Source organism: Pinus tabuliformis, chromosome 7 (assembly GCF_031772625.1).
Source record: "Pinus tabuliformis cultivar Carrire ecotype Pingquan chromosome 7, CPIR1, whole genome shotgun sequence".
In the NCBI taxonomy this organism is placed as follows: domain Eukaryota; kingdom Viridiplantae; phylum Streptophyta; class Pinopsida; order Pinales; family Pinaceae; genus Pinus; species Pinus tabuliformis.
Genome location: NC_142293.1, coordinates 1,359,138,343 through 1,359,155,210, shown reverse-complemented (window position 1 = coordinate 1,359,155,210; position 16,868 = coordinate 1,359,138,343). Strand labels below are relative to the sequence as shown.

The 16,868-nt window shown below is 35.5% G+C and overlaps 1 protein-coding gene across 1 annotated transcript; it reads right to left on the bottom strand.

Moving 5' to 3' along the window:
- Window positions 1-418: 418 nt before the first annotated feature.
- On the bottom strand, window positions 419-1,509 carry LOC149252623 (peroxidase 53-like). Its single transcript, XM_089454213.1, has 2 exons — window positions 1,459-1,509; window positions 419-895 (listed from the first exon to the last, which is right to left on the bottom strand). Exons 1-2 carry the CDS (start codon window positions 1,507-1,509, stop codon window positions 419-421), a joined length of 528 nt encoding a protein of 175 aa, XP_089310339.1.
- Window positions 1,510-16,868: the final 15,359 nt, after the last annotated feature.

Genomic DNA, 16,868 nt, shown 5'->3' with positions numbered 1-16,868 from the left:
ATACATTGTTGTAACTAAGAAATGTAGTTATGTTTAACACCTTGAAATTCACTATTTTAGAATGATATATAACCCTTCGGAATGGTAACGTAAGGTTAGCTAGCTCACAGTAATCAGAAGAACTGGATTGCTATGCATAAATCACCTTGTACAATGTTGAATTTGGGAAAACTGGCCTTAAGAGCCATGCCATTCCTTTATTATGGATTTGATGTAATATAAGTCTTGTTGGTACCCTGTTTATTCAATGTAGACATGGCTCAATGTTACTGAGAGCTTATGCTCAGGCCTAGGAAACCATCTAAAAAATTTGGTGTTCCGAGCAGATGCCCTATTAAAGAAATCCTTAAAAGATTCCACGACTTTTCCCTTTTCTCCTAGCTTAGTGTTTTTGCAGGAAATCTAATGATTCGAGTATCTAGGGTCCAGGGGAAGATATTGGATTCACAACTCTGCAATTTGTTCTAATTTCTCCTTTCTTGCCCGTTAAGACTCCGATGTTTCCCATTTTTATCATGGCACTGGCGAAGCTCTTACTGAATGTAGTTCCGTCAGAGGCCAAGCTTGTTACGATGCCCTTTGTTGATCCGGCGGAGGTGAGCTCCTGATCAATTTGAAGAATTCCATGATTTAATTGCAGTTGTTGGTAGTAGCTGTTGTCAAAAGCAAACGATGTGTTTTGATCCAGGAAGACTGTGGGGTCAACTGTGGGGTCATCTGTTGAGGACGACGTCGGAGATGGGCAAATATTCTTCGAACTCGCCACTAAATTTGGAACCATGGAAGGATCCGCGGTGCCGATTCCTTGGAAATTGTAGAGTAGTGACTTGTAATTACTCCACGCACGATCGATTCTGCTTGCGAACACTTGGCGTTGTAGAATCCAACCGATAGGCTGTTTTGCGCCAATGTAGGTCGTAGAAACGCCAAAAACACGAGATAATTCAAGATTCTGAGTGTCATTATAATCAAATCCTTCGACGTCATTGCAGCTCAGAAAAATAATATCTCCACTATTTCTTGGCGAAGACCAACAGAGGGAGAATATGACACCCGAATAGAGAGAGAGCTGTGGATATTCTGGGCGCGAGCGAATTTATAACAAGTTTTCCATTGCCGTGTGGGTCCATTATTTCATAATTAACGGAACTGTAAAGCTGGAGTGTAGTGTTCCACGAAATCAACCAGATATTCGTTCAGAAATCTGATATTTACGCAAAATCTAAGAGCCCAAGTTTTCTCGATCTTAACCTTAATCCGATTCTGTTTTTTCGAAGGTTCAGCAATCAAGTCAACCGTTGATCGTTGACTTTCAGCCTAAGAATTTACATAAACTGGATCTTAACCCTAATCTGACACTGAGCTTTCGATTACAGATTCCCAAAATATTCGGGGATCAGATAGATGTGGGGAGGTCAAATAATTTACCTCCCTAGGTTCTCCTAAGATACAACGTACAATCTTAATCCGATTCGGGTTATCAGAAGGTTCAGCAATAAGATCTTCCATAACCTAAACGTTGACTTTGTTGCTAGGTTCTTCCATAGCTACAATGTACAACCTTATCCCACAGCTATAATGTACAACCTTAATCCAATTGAGGTTATCAGAAGGTTCAGTTATAAAGTCAATCTTTCATAGTTCACTCTTTGGTTAAAATTTTTCATCCTGAGCTTAAGTTCATTGTAAATTTCTAGAATATTAGACTTAAGTTTATTGTAAATTTCTAGAATATTCCAAGATCAGATAGACAGGAACGAGATAAGTTTAAGTTAATTATTTGATTCTGAGATCATATAAATATATGCGATATCAATTATTTAAACTAACCCATATTCATCAAATTTAAAATATTCCAAAAATTTACAATCAAAATTTTTCAGAACCTTAATTTTATGGCTAAACTATCCCATTACTACCCAACTTTGTCGCTAAATTATCCCATTGCTACAATGTACAATGGGGATTTGGATAACCAATAAACTTTCTATCTTTTTCTTGTACCAACAATGCATAGGATAAGGAATGCATTCTGGTTGGAAGCCGCCTCAATCTGCCAGCGATCGAAATTCGTTGACAATATTGAGTACCACTGATTCTTATTATTTTAATGTTATCGAGTACAACTGATTCTTATTATTTTAATGTTATAGGAGGAATCACAAAAGTAAATTGTCAGGAAGAAAGGTGTTTGGCGTGTCTCAGAGGTGATATGGTGGCAGTTTCAACACAAATTATGTTTGCCATGATCTCAAGCTTCCAAATTTAAAATCGTTTTCTTTTGAATTATTTTTAGGGCCATGAGCAACTTCTTCGTTTTTATTCACAAGATAACGAGGGACATGAATTCCCCACCATCATCGAAACAACCATTGAAAATTGATGGCTGTTCAACCATATTGTGACCTCCGTCCGTACATTACAACATGATGATTTTAATATATATATATATATCTTCCCTAATTACAGGGTTGATCTAGAGCACCCTGCAAATTGCAGCGTAGTAACTGAATATCTGATTTTCCTCTGAGTTTCTATTCGCGGGTGTTTCATTTCCTTTTCAGATATTTAGATTTTTAACGACGTTCGGCCTTCCTCTTCGTTGAGCTTTTTTTGTTTGCCTCATATGCATGTGGGTATTACATGTTGTATTGGCCCACGGTTTTCTTGGAAATTCGTTAGATGCATTGCATGATGGGAGCCTGACACGACAGATCCAACCAAGTTGTTCTACGACGACTTTTACATAAAGTTAAAAAATTGTATTTGTCTTTAATAATGAAAATTCTGAAAGTTGTATTTGGAAATAGAAACATGGCGAATTGGTAAGGTTTTTAATTATATATAGTTTGACGAGTATATTGTCCATACTTTCAACATTCATTGTGTTATGGGCGAGAATTGAATTTTGGTGGGCACGATTCTATTCTTTTTTCTGAACAACTTGGAATAACCAAGAATAACCATAAATGACACATATATAGAATAGCTATAATGAAAATATTTAGTTTTATTTGGAAATAGACACCTCTATGTTTGATAAATATGGAGGGGCATCAATTTATGATAAACATAAAAAAACTTACTTCATGCTACATCTCACATTGCCAAGATCAAAATAAAATAAAAATTAACTAAATTTTAACTCTATTTTAAATTATTATTATTATTCTTGTTAATTGTAAAAACAACTATTTAATGAGTTAAACATATATATGTTTTAAAGTGTAATTAAAAAACATGTAACAAGATTTTTAACCATAGCTATTCATGCCTATTTAACTATGGAGATTTAACCTCTAAAGTGGCTTTGGTACAATACCACACGCTCACAAAATCATAGCTCATTTCATATAAGATTTTGTTCATATGTCATTTTTTTCATTCTATCACTTTAGTTAAAAGGGAATAAAGGGTATAACTACTTTTAAAATAAATCTCAACTTTTTATTTGTAACTTACTATTAAGAATGAAGGATCAAACTAGGTTTTCAATGGCAGAGTGTGATATAGCTTGATGAGGTTTGTTACTTTGTAGAATTGAAATATATAAAGCATAAAATGAAATCTAATTTGATGCAGAGCTAGGGTTGTACTGATTGTCGAATGGTGATGGTTTTTCAAGGTTGCGCGCGATTTTTCTGGGAAGAAATGGGTTTCTTGGCAGAATATGGAGTCAGAAATCGTTGACTATTCTAAACTCCCTAGTAACATGGGTTGTTTCATCTCAAATGTGAACTTTCGAAAATTACGGGCAGATTTAAAATGATCATTTGGGTTATTGGGTGGGGGTACATGGTTACTTCTAGTGGTCTCTCCTTGGGGGAGACTTTAGTTTTTGGTCTAGAGTTTAGTGGTCTCGGACCAAATTTTACCGGTTTACCACTAAGTTCCTAACCTTTCTCCCTTCCCTAGGTAAATTTTTGGTTTCTCAAAACCAGGGGAGATTCGAAAGGTTAATTTTTTTATCCCCCTCTTTCTGGGAGGTCTAGTTTCATTATTGTTGAGTCGTTGTTAGGTGGCTTTCAAGAGCCAAGGTTCAATTCATCTCTTTCTTTTTCTCTGGATAGGGAGATCGTTCCCTTTTCAACTTTGGAAGGAGGCTTTGCGTGTGAGAGGGTTTTCAATTGACAATGAGTAGTTTATTAAAGACCTTCCTAGTAGATGGGGATATTGGCGAACTTTCGATTGAACTTGTAGCCTATGAGAAGCAAGTCAGGGAAGGTGAGGGTCGTGAAATGTTACATGCACCAGCTAAATTTTTAGCTGACCATAGTCCCAAAAAATATAGTATCGGGTTCTTAGAGGTGCTAGGAGACTATTTATAAACACATTCTAGGGGATGATGTTGAGATGGAATAAGTTAAGTCATTGGCAAAGAAAACTTTGATTGGTCGGGCAGGAGAGAAAAAATTCTGCATTGGGGCTTTGCCATAATGGATATAAGTTGAAATTGCACCAAAGATACATTCCCTTCCTGAGTTTTTCATTACGGTGAAAGGATGGGTACAAATAAACTTCAAATCTCACGAGGAGGCCAAAAAAATTACTAAAAGTGTTTGGTCAATTGACTCAAATCTAGTTTCTTTCAATTTTTAGGCACTGCTTTTTTGTGCACATCATGAAAGGCTAGGTGTGGTTCCCATTTGGCTTCTGCTGCATGGCCTAGTGTCGCATATCTGGAACAAGAAAATCTTGAAATATCTTGGGAACAACCTTGGAGTTTTTATGAAAGAATATTATTTGTATAATGAAACCAAGGATATGTCTATGGCCCAGATTTTGGTGAGCCTTAACTTGTGAAATGGCCTTCATTAAACCATAAATATCGATATAGGTGTTCACTGACTCTAGGTTCTTGATTATGAATGGGTACCATTTAGATGTAAATGATGTTACCAATATGTGCATACCTTTCGCCACTACATTCTCCCTTTCAAAAAAGGATTGTTGCGGGGGGACATAAAGAAGAAGATCAAGGTGGACCCATTGTCACATTTATGGGCAAGTTTGAAGGAAGGGGAGGAAGAAAATATGTTGGAGGATAAAACTTTGGAGGAACCGCCTGCCTCTTGTATACCAGAAGTTGTGTTGTTGGATCAGTAGCTGGTTATTGATGAATGGCTTTATCTGCGTGCTACTAGTGGGATGTCATATTCAGCTTCAAAACCTCGAGGTTCTACCTCTTTCTATCCTAATGTTTCTCCTCTTGCAATATATTTTTCGAATTTGGGATATGATTGGGATCATTCATTGAGGATCTAGGGTCTACAATGACACAACTTGTTTCTAGGGTTATTTTAACCCAAATCAATTGTCCTGTTCCCCCCTCCCCCGTTGATGATCCCTTCCTCCCCAAGATCCTTTACATCCTTTGGTTTCTCTAGCTTCTCTAGGCATCAAGATGTTAGAGAGATATTATACAACTTACACTCTAGATAGATTTTCCCTCTTCTTAAGGTCAACTTGGTGGTTTCAAACAAATCATGCTTTCCTCTTAGAATTCCAATTCTTGAGTGAGGAAATCGATCTTATCCAAACCCAAATAAAAAACCAGAGAAAATATTGTTGCAGATAGACAATTATCCATCTCTTGGGTGCTGAAATATTTTGATGCCTAAGGAGTGTTTTCCTAATGAAATTTCTATCCTTCAATTGTAGAGGATTGACAAGTTCCTCTAAAAAAATTTCGCTCAAGAGGTTGGTTAAGGTCTAGGGGCTTGATATTATTTTTCTCTAGGAAGCCTTGGGTGTTCGGGGGTGGCTTCTAAAGCCTTAGATTCACTACTAGGTGGATGGAATTTTATTGCCTCAAATGCCTATGGTCGCTCTCGGGGTCTTTCTCTTAGTTGGGATTCCCACAAGGTTTCTGCAAATAATTTATGGAGTATTAATTCTAGGTTTGGGCTTGAATTATTCTCTTCATACGTGGGGGTTTATCTTATTTTCATCAATCTCTATGGGCCTTGTGAAGGCCATGTAGATTTATGGAATTTTTTTTTGGATTGAAGGTGTTGGAAGCTAAGGATTTGATCATTGGTGGGGAATTAAATTTCTCCCTGGGTGTTACTGAATCTTGGGGGCTTAGGGACAAATTTGATAACCTCTCTGATTAGTTTGTCAGCAAGCTTGTGGGAAAATAATTGTTGAATGTAGAGCGTGCAAAAATAAAACCCTCTTAGACAAACTTGCGTGTTGCGGAGGAATGAATTGCGAAAAGGATAGACAATCTTTTAGTGGTGTATGTGATGATGGAGGATTTTAATAATATTTGTTAGTGGATAGGGTCTGGGGGAGTGTCTGACCACTCGCCCATATTTCTAGAGCCCAAAAATCATGGGCCCAAGCCTGCAATTTTTTTAAACTAAATTCTTGATGGATAAAAGATGAAGAGTTTGTAAGCCTGTTTAAGGAAGATGGACCTCTTATGTACCAAATAGGCTTCTGAACAATTTAAAGAAAACTTCAAATGGGTTAAGGACTTCGTTGTGGATTGGACCAGGAAGAAACATAGTAGAGAGGAGAAGGATCTTGTAGATATTGAAAGGGTGATTTTTGTTATCTATGATTCTGGGGATGGGGGTTTTCTAAATGTGGAATCTATATATACTTAGGTTTGTTTGGTTTCCACGAGGAAGGTCATCCTAGAGGCACAAGAAGGTGCATGGAGGTTAAAAATTGGAGCCATTTGGTTTGAAGGAAGGGATCAAAACTCAAAATTTTCCAATTATATGCTAAAGGAAGGAATATGAGTAGTACAATATGGAACCTTCAAGATGAGGAAGGTAGGGAGGTTTCAAATTTTGAGGTCCTTGCTTCTTTGGGACAAACACATTTTCAAAACTTATTTAAAGAGCTTGAAAGGGCTACTATAGCCAAAGTAATAAGGGTTGCTTAATTGTTCCCAAATTTTGTAGATGATGAGGGTAATATATCCTTGGTGGAGGAGGTCTGTGAAGAGGAATTAAAAGTTGGTCTTTCCAATTTTCAGAAAGACAAAATCCCTAACTCTAATGGGTGGGGGATTGAGTTTTTTGAAGGTTCTTATGAGAATATTGTCTCAAACTTATGGGTTATTGTTAATGATTCTAAAAGCGAAGGTAGAGGATTAGAAAATTTTAACACTACTTTCATTGCCCTTATTCCAAAAGTGGAAAAACCTTCTACCTTTGAGGACTTTTGTCCTATTTCACTTTGTAATTGTATCTATAAGGCCATCTCCACAATTATTTAGAGAGGATTAAATCCTTTCTCATTAGAGGAAAATTTAACCTAAAAATTCCCATGAAATTTTCATGTAATTTCCATGTCATAATATGTAAACCAATAAAAAGAATTTAAATTTAAAAAGAGATACAAGTAAATATTTGAGACAAGAAATAAGAAAACTACTTTATTTAATTATATTTTTGGTTTATCGCCTTATAGTTTTACTCAAAGTTAAAGTGTAGAGACTCGTTGGACGCAGAATTGAATTCCACATCTAGCGAGTACCCATTATTCATACTTCTAAAAAGACACACATTGATAACAATTGAAGATACATTAAAAAAGTGTGTTGAACATGATTTTTTAATGTATCTTCAATTTTTATCAATGTGGTTCTTCTTAGAAGTATGCATAATGGGTATTCATTAGATGTGGAATTTAATTCTATTTCCAACAAGTTTCTATACTTGAAATTCGAGTAAACCTATAAGGAGATAAGCCAAAAATTAGTTTTCTTATTTTTCCTCCAAAATTCATAACTCTTATATTCTTATTTTTCCTTATGAGACCACTTTTAGGCTAAAATTTTCTCTAATTGCCAAACTCTATTTCTAAAGAGAAAATTGGTTTCCATGAAGGGAGACAAATCCATGAAGCCAAAGGGATGGCTCAAGAAGGGCTCCATACTATCAAAACTCTCATATTAAGAGGAGTGGTTATAAAAGTTAATCTTTCTAAAGCATATAATTATGTGATTTGGATGTACATTAGTCTCCTTTTGACTCACCTAGGCTTTGGGATTGATTTTATAAATTGGGTGATGGGATCCATTCAACCGATCTCTTTTTTTTGTTCTAATAAATGGGTCTACCTCTCTGTTTTTCCATGCTTAGAGAGCGTTCAGACAAGGTTTCCCTTTGTCTCCTTTACTATTCTTTTTGGTAGCTGAAGGTATCAACTATTTGTTTACATATGCAAAGTATATAGGCAGTTTCCATGGTCTTGTTGTTGTTATTTTCCTAGAAATTACTCATTTATTGTTTATTGATGATATTCTAATTTTTTGTGATGGTTCATGTAGATATGTTTCTAAATGAGTTGAGATTATTGACTTGTTTGGAAAAGCTATTGACATAGTGGTTAATGAGAGAAAATCCTTTATTACTACTCAAAACTTTCTAGATCATGAAGTGTTGAATCTCAAGGACACTTTTCCTTTTCTCCTATTAGAGATGGATGTAGGTTTAAAATATTTGAGTTTTCAATTGAAACCTAACTAATAAAAGAAGGAAGAATGGTCATGGTTAATTGCAAATATAGATAAAAGATTAAAATGTTAGAGCTTAAGGTGGTTGTCAAAGGCAAGGAGGCTTGTTTTTGTTAAATCAGTTCTTGAAGACATTCTTGTGTTATGGATGTTGGGGGGTGGACCCCTTAGGGAGTTTTGGAAAGAGCTAATAGGATTTTTTTTCAAAAACATTTTGGTTGGTACTTAAGAGCATTTTTCACTCGCTTATGTAAAATGGATTATATTGATATGCCTAAAATGATTGGTGGTTAGGGCCTCAAAAGCATGTTTATGTTCTCAAAGTCCTTAGCAGTAAAATGTGGATAAAGACCCTTATCTACAAACAACTTGTCAACCTGGATGGTATATTAGAAGTACACTCATATCTTCTCTCAGGAGGATTGGATAGGGTTGCAGTCCAAGTCTCATGTTAATATTTTAGTGATTTACCATTCAATTCTTAATTATTTTCACCTTATTGCTTCAAGTTTGGCCTAGAAGGTAAAAAATGGTTGAAGGTGAGATTGGGACAAGCCTCTCTTGGCCAAGTAGTGGGAAATCCCACCATCTGCCTCAGGGTCTCATTGATCATCTCAAAGATAGGGGTTTCTCAAGACTTTCCCATATTAATAATTTAACTCAGTCTACTATTTGGTGAAAAAGTTGGTTATTTATTGATCCCTTGCAGATTGATGATGTATTATGTGAGACTTGTATTGGATATCTTAATTCCCTTACTCTTTTTCATTTTAAAATTTACTAGAATGATGATGATTTGGTTTGGGCTCACTCTACAATGGACATTTATACTCCCAGGATAGGGTATCTTCACCCAAATGTGGTTGCAGTTGAGGTGGTGAGGGAGTGGTCACGGAGAGGATTTTATAAGGTAAGGTTGCCAAAAAATATCAGATTTTCATGTGTTGTATCCTAGATAAAAAATTTCCTACCTGGAATTTATTATAGAAGCGTCATAAGATCGATCCTAGTTGGTGTTCCTTATGTAAGTCGAACAATGAAACCATAGAGCATATTTTTTCCAATTATCCTTTTTGTTGTTAGGTTTGATATATATGTAGCTCTATTTTTTTCCATGGATGTGTTTGGAAAGGGAATTTTCACACCTTGTTTTGAGGAAATGGAGGTCTTTGGTCCAAAATAGGAGCAGAAAACCTTTTAGGGAACTACCATTACTCATATGTTGGGGTGTATGGTTGGCAAGGAACAAATAAAATTTTCAAAACAAGCGTTCTTCTTTATATCGGGTCGCAATTGAGATTCTTTCTATCCTTTCTCATTTTCCTCAACCCAATGCTCCTCTCTAGCATAGAATTGTGATCCTAAAGGAACTAGACAAATCAAAACCATGGTGTTATTTTGATGAGGTTGAGTAGGGGGAAGATATCATCTGCTATGGTGGCTTCATTCTATATTTATATGAACAACAATTTTACAAAGTAAGCATGGGTCTAGGGAGGGGAACAAAAAATATGGCCAAATTGTTATCTTATTATTCTCTTTTGGATTTTTCTCATGAGAAGGCATGTGATCATTTACAAGGTTTTGATGATTCTTTGTTGGTTGTTAATTGGGTCAATGAAATTCAACGATGTCACAAATTACATATTTCACACAATTTGGAGGGCTTGCAGAGGATCAAACTTACATATGTATATTTTTCTTCCACTCATATTTATAGGGAGAAAAACTGGGAAGTGACTAGGCTTTCTAAGGAAGCCCTTGAGCTTGATTGGGGGATTTTGATCATAGAGGAGTTTCTAAATGGTGAAAATTTCCATTTCTTCCATCATTCGTACATGGATGGACATGCTTTGTGAGATTTGCCTCATGTTTATATTTAATTTTTTCTACTTATTTTATCATTAGATGATGACTATTTTTTGGCATTATTTTCATAAGCCTATTAGGTTGAAAATTTCGATATATTTTGATAGACTTTATATGGACTTTATATCTCTCTATTTTCTTAGATATGTGGCGACCCTTAGGGTCGAATGATGTATATATTAACTATTGTGCTAGCTAGTATGGTTTGTTTTTATTTTTTCCACTGAAAGGCCCTTCGTAAATATTTCATGAATACATAACTATTTGTGTATATAAAAAATGTAATTTTTTTTTTATCTACAAATGAAATTACAATTTTTTTATTTAGGAAAGAAAACAAAAAACTCTAAGAATATTCTAAAATGTTTTGTAGAGTTTGAATCCATATCATCCTAATTAAATTAAAATTGTAAAAACCTTATTCCAAAATAAGCACATTTATTGAATAATTATTTGTATCAACACAATACTAAGCAACTAGGATAAAAAAAATTAGACAGTGAATGGAAGGATCAAAGAAATCAAAGAAGCCCTCTCTAGTTGAAAATTATTTGTTCCATCATTAATGATTCAAATTAGTTAGATTTTGTTAAGAGTTTTGTCTCTAATATAGTGAAAAAAATTATTTAAAATGTTTCAAATAAATAATTGTACTTTTATGGTTTTTTTACATTTATTTAACTCATAATGCTTTTAGGTTGGAGTTGTGATTTCATTTTTAAAAATTTATTTAATGAAATTGTATTTAATGTGAAGTGTGTGTAGGTGTGTGTATTAATTGATGTGATAATTTTTTGACATATTTTTTAATTTATTTTGCCAAAAACTTGATAGGGATTTGTTTGAATTTTATGTTTTGATTATATAATTTCTAGAGTATGAGTGTCAACACCAAATCAATTTATGCATTCAAAAAATAATTTTAAATAGTGGAAGAAAAATTATAGTAGTTAGAAAATACACACACAAACACACACACACACATATACAAAGATTCTCATCACTAAAACACTTGAATCGTGTGCTACTCATATGATGAAGATGTATTAGGAAGATGTGTAATTACTCTTATGCTCAACATGGAGATAAGATGTGCTGATTAATCTCATGTGATTGTGAGAAATATTGTTATTATTCCCATGTGAATTCCAAATGTAACAACCCCGTGTTAAAAGTTCATGTAATAAAGGTAAAATAAGACCAAGGTCATGGGAAACGTATTCCAAGTTGAATATTGGGAAAAAAATCCTAGTGGGTGTTCATTTGGTTTATTATGGATAAGGAAATTGGAAAAAGCTTTGAAAAGGCAAAGAGACATTAATTGGCATTTTATTTATGAAAATAATGGAAAATAGGAGAAAACGAAGGTAAAAGGTTATCAGTTTCATGTGAGGGGTAAATTGAAGGAAAAATAGAGAAAATTGAAGAAAATATATGTCTCAATAATAAAAAGGTTTCTGAGGATTAGTACACAAATTATTTCAGTGGAATCTTTTCTTTGTTTTCGCTTGGAACTCTCTTTATATTCTCTCTCATAATCTTTCACACTTAAAGCATTATTGGAGCACTCTAGCATTGGAGAAAGGAAGGAAAATGAAGGACAAGAAGGAAAAGGGAAGAAAGGTTCAAGCAAGGAAGAGTTGGATCAAGCAACTACAAAGAGATTAATTTGTAGGTATCGTGTTGGATGCATGATTTCCTTACTAGTTTTGGCATGTGTGGTACATGCATGTCTGTATTTGGTTCTCTTGTTGTCATTGGCATGGGTTTTTCCAGGGGTGACAATGGTTTCAGCTTTACCTTGCCATTTCCGGATAGCCATGGTGTGAGGGGGTTATTTCATTGGTTGAGCTTTGGATTGTTGGATGGTTTTGGAACCGGGTGAGGTGGTCTCAGGAAAATTTCCAAAGGCCTAGGAATCCCTTGACATTTTTGGCGGGATTGTGGTAAAGCTTGAGGGTGGAGACAAGTAAATTCCTCAAGGTATTAGTAAATAAATTTAGAGGCATCCAATATTGTTTTGGGCCTCGTGATCCCTTCACCGGTTTTGGCTGGATTGTGTTAAATCCTGGTAGCGTATGTTTATTTTTTGTGCCTAAGAATACCTTGACTGATAATTGGCGGGATTTCCGTAAACTCTGGTTGTGTAAGTGCTTGTTTTGGGCCTAGGATTACTTTGACTGGTTTTGGCGGGATTATGGTAAAGCCTGAGGAAGCCATGGTTGTTTTGTTGTGAGTCCTACATTCATGCTTTGAATATGGCATGGGGGTGATATGGCTGAAAGAAATATTTGGTTCAACCCAATCTATGGTTGTGTGGTATGTGGAAGTCCCTAATTTGGTTGGATTTTTCATATGTTAATAAGAGATCTTTTCCTTTTTCATTTTATGACTAAATGTACTTGTTATGATGTCTCTTTGATAGTAGTTCTATCATTTTTATTATTTTGGTTATATGTTGGTTAGAAGCATGGTTTTATGACATATTCTAGTTATAGCTCTTATCATGTTTTTATTGGTAAATGATTGGTTACTGGATGCATCACCTAATAGATGTTATTCCAACTACTATGAGATGGAATTAGACCTTCTTGATGATTTGTAGATAAGTATGTGATCCTTATGTTCATATATGAATTTATGACCTGTATATAACATGTTCACAATGTGTTTAATGAAATGTTTGTCATTGTTAGGCATGGTTAGGTTAATTTCTTGACTAAGTTTTTCATTAATAGCTCTTCCCTTGTGTCATTTATCATTTTGGAAAATTATATCAAGTTCTAGGCAGAGGTCTAGGAACTAGCACTGAAAAAGTGGCTTAGATTTTGGGGTCACATGCTCAGGACTGGGAAATCCAGATTGCAATCATTGGGAGGTAGGGTTATCCATGCAACTAGAGGGTCACATGCACTAGATTTCCTTTTTATGCAAGTGACTAAGAGCCCAGATCACTAAAAAGGAAAAGTTAGCTCAGTGTTGGCGCACCAGGAGTGGTTTTTTAGCTCCTGTGGGTCATGTAGCTCCTAAGGAAGGTTAGTAAGGTTTCATGTTATAGACTCCATTTTCTTAATGTGATATAGGAGGTTGAGTCATGTAATAGTAGCACTTAGCTCATGTTTACCCCGACAAGCCGATGAAAGTGGGTAAATGTGAGAGGGGTGGTTACATATTGGTATCAGAGCAGGGTTCAATACTTGGACTACATGTGCAAAATGTGTTTGTCATGCATGCATGCCTGTTGTCTATGTGGTTGTTATGCATGCATTGTCATGGTTATGGTTTTCATTCATGAAGTCATGGTATGTAGTTAGTATTGTCATGCATGAGGTCGATATATTGATGTGATTATGATTATACATGTATTGTGCTAATCTGGACCTATTTTACAGAAGAGACAACCTCCCCTGGACTTCACTGAGGTATGTTGATTATGTTTATATTTTGGTTTAGATGACTCTGTATTTTTTTAGGAATAAGAGGATCAAGTATGACTAGCAAAATGGTGGATTAAAGTTCACGATGCCCCTTACAAATCATATGAACAACCAAGAGATGAGTACTCTCCAAACATAACAAACACTTTGAGAAGTTTAAAGGAAGAGATGAGAAGTTGCAAAGCAGATAATGATAGGATTATTCAGTGATAAGAGATACTTTCCAGGGCACAGGAGAAATAAGCAGAGATCAATGCAGTCATCCTTTAGAGCTTTGAAAATTTGTAGAGACGGAAAACCACAGATTAGTTATGGACAGGAGGGCAAGACTAATGGAGAAAATGGGCATAGGTCTAATAGGGATGACAAGGTTAGACATGGTAGATTCTTGGATACACCTAATAGGAGAGGAAGTGGAGATGATTTTTACTATAATCCTGGTTTGGTAGGAATCATGGTCATCATCACTATTATCCTTACAAGAGAAGTAGTAGGGGATAATGTCTAAATGAGTTCAATAAATCCAAGTCACCTACATTTGATGGAGAGCTGAAAAAACTGGAAGATGCAAAGGCATGGTTGCTTGGGATGAAGAATTGATTTTAGATGCATGATTACATAGGGAACATGAAGGCTAGGATACCTATTCTTATTCTTAAAGGGAAATAAAACATGTGGTGGGAACATGTGGAGCATGTCAGAGACATCAAGACAAAGGATTTGAGTTTACATGAATTCAAGACACTCTTCAGGAAGAAGTACTTGTCAGAGAGGCACTACGCTAGTAAAGCCAAGGCATTCTATGAGCTAAAGATGGGATCGATAACATATGAGTGATACATGACTAAGTTCTTGGAGTTGTTGAGGTATGTGTCATATCCTAAGGATGAGAAAGAAAACGTTTAGAGATTTATTAGTGGATTTTCCTTAGTATTTAAGGATCAAATTGAGTATGATGAGCCTTAGTCACTAGAAAAAGTCATTGGCAAGTTGAAGTATTGTTATGAGTAACTGAAGCATAAGAACGAGTCTAAGTGGGCTTGGAAAGGGAATGAAAAGGCTAAAGGTAAATGGCTACCAAAGTGAAAAATACCTTAGGATGCAGGTGAGAAAGAGACTGTTGTTCCTTACAATAATTTTACAAGAATTTTAATGCAGTTGAGAAGGGACATGGGTCTCATCCTGGAGAGAAAAGGAACATAGGTGATTGTAGGAGACAGTTGCAGTATTGGATATGTGGCAAGGAGCATCTCAAGCATGATTTTCCATTGTATCAGGGTGGTAGGCATCATATCTACAGTGCTTAGGAGGCACAGACAATTGGGGATGTTGGGAAGAGCATTCCTCATATCTTTGTAGCAGTGGATAACAGGAAGGAAAACCACCAGACATCTATTATCAAGATGGATGATAAGCTTTGTGATCAAGTTGTTTCTATTTTGATTGACCCTAGATCTAATTATAGTTATGTTAAGCCTAAATTGGTGGATAAGTGTGGATTGAGAAAGAAAGTGCATGCAGTGTCTTGGTTGGTGCAGTTGCCTACATGTACTAAGAAAATAGTTCATCATTGGGTAGGATGTTGTGCATTTGAGTTGAGTGATACTCCTACATCAAAACGTCTGAATGTACTTCCATCGGGATCATACAGTATGCTTATAGGTATGGATTAGTTGTATACTCATACGACTAAGGTGGATTTTTATGAATGTCTATTGAGTGCTTGGATGAAAATGGAGAATAAAGAATCTTGCAGGGTAAGAAGAAAGAAACATCAGTTAGAATGATTACAACAATGCAGGAAAAGTGCACTCATAGGAAAATATGTGTATTATTTACAGTTCATATTTCCAGTGATAAAGGTAAGGATGTTGAGGATGCAGAAGTCTTGAAGAGGTACCCAGCCTTGTAGCCTTTTCAGGATGTTTTTCTAGCAGAGATTTCAAAGTTTTTTTGCTCATAGAGAAGTGGAATTTTCTATTGATTTGGTACCAGGGAAGCATCAGGATCAAGGCACCTTACAACATGAGCACTCCAAATCTAGTAAAATTGAAGTTGCAGTTAAAGGAAATGCTTTAAAAGGGATGTATAAGGCCAAGTGTGTCACCTTGGGGTTCACCAACATTGTTTGTGAAGAAGAAGGATGGTACTCTCAAGTTGTGGATTGATTACAGGAATTTGAACAAGGTGATGATGAAGAACATGTATCCCTTGATAAGGATCTATGACTTGCTTTATCAATTGAAGGGCAGTGTTCTCGAATATTAATTTGAGAACAATACATCATGAGGTACACATTAAAGAAGATTACATCTACGAGACTGCTTTTGAGACCATCTATGCGCATTATGACTTTGTCATGGTTAATTTTGGTTTAAATTATGCTCCAGCTATTTTCATGTGTTTGATGAATAGTGTGTTTCCTCCTTATCTGGGCATGTGTGTGATTGTATTCATTGATTATATATTTATATATTCTAAGAATGAGGAAGAGTATGTCAAACACTTAGCAACAATGTTGAGATTGATAAGAAGAGAATTAGTTTTATGCTAATCTTAATAAGTGCAGTTTCTTTTAGTCATTGTTAAATTACATGGGACATGTTGTTTCCAAGGAAGGCATAGTATTGGATCCAGAAAAGATAAGAGCTATCATGGAATGGGTAGATCTTGGTAATGTGGATGAGGTCAGAGCATTCATGGAGTTAATAGGTTATTACAGGATGTTCATCAGGATATTCTCACAGATCTCCTATCATATTACATCATTGTAGAGGATAGGAAACAAATTTGAATGGATAGAGGAATGTGCAACGAGTTTTGAGTATTTGAAGAAGTTGCTTACAAATTTTCTAGTTCTAAAGATTGCAGTTTCAGATAAAGAGTTCATGTTATGTACAAATGCTTTCAAGAGAGGACTTGGTGGAGTTCTAGTGTAGGAAGGATAAGTAGTGTGCTACGAATAAAGGAAACTAAACAAGAATGAGCATAATTATGTGACACATGATCTTGATTTGGCAGCAATCATTCATGAATTGAAGATTTGGATGCAAGAGGTTTCTGAGTGACCACAATGGGCTGAGGTA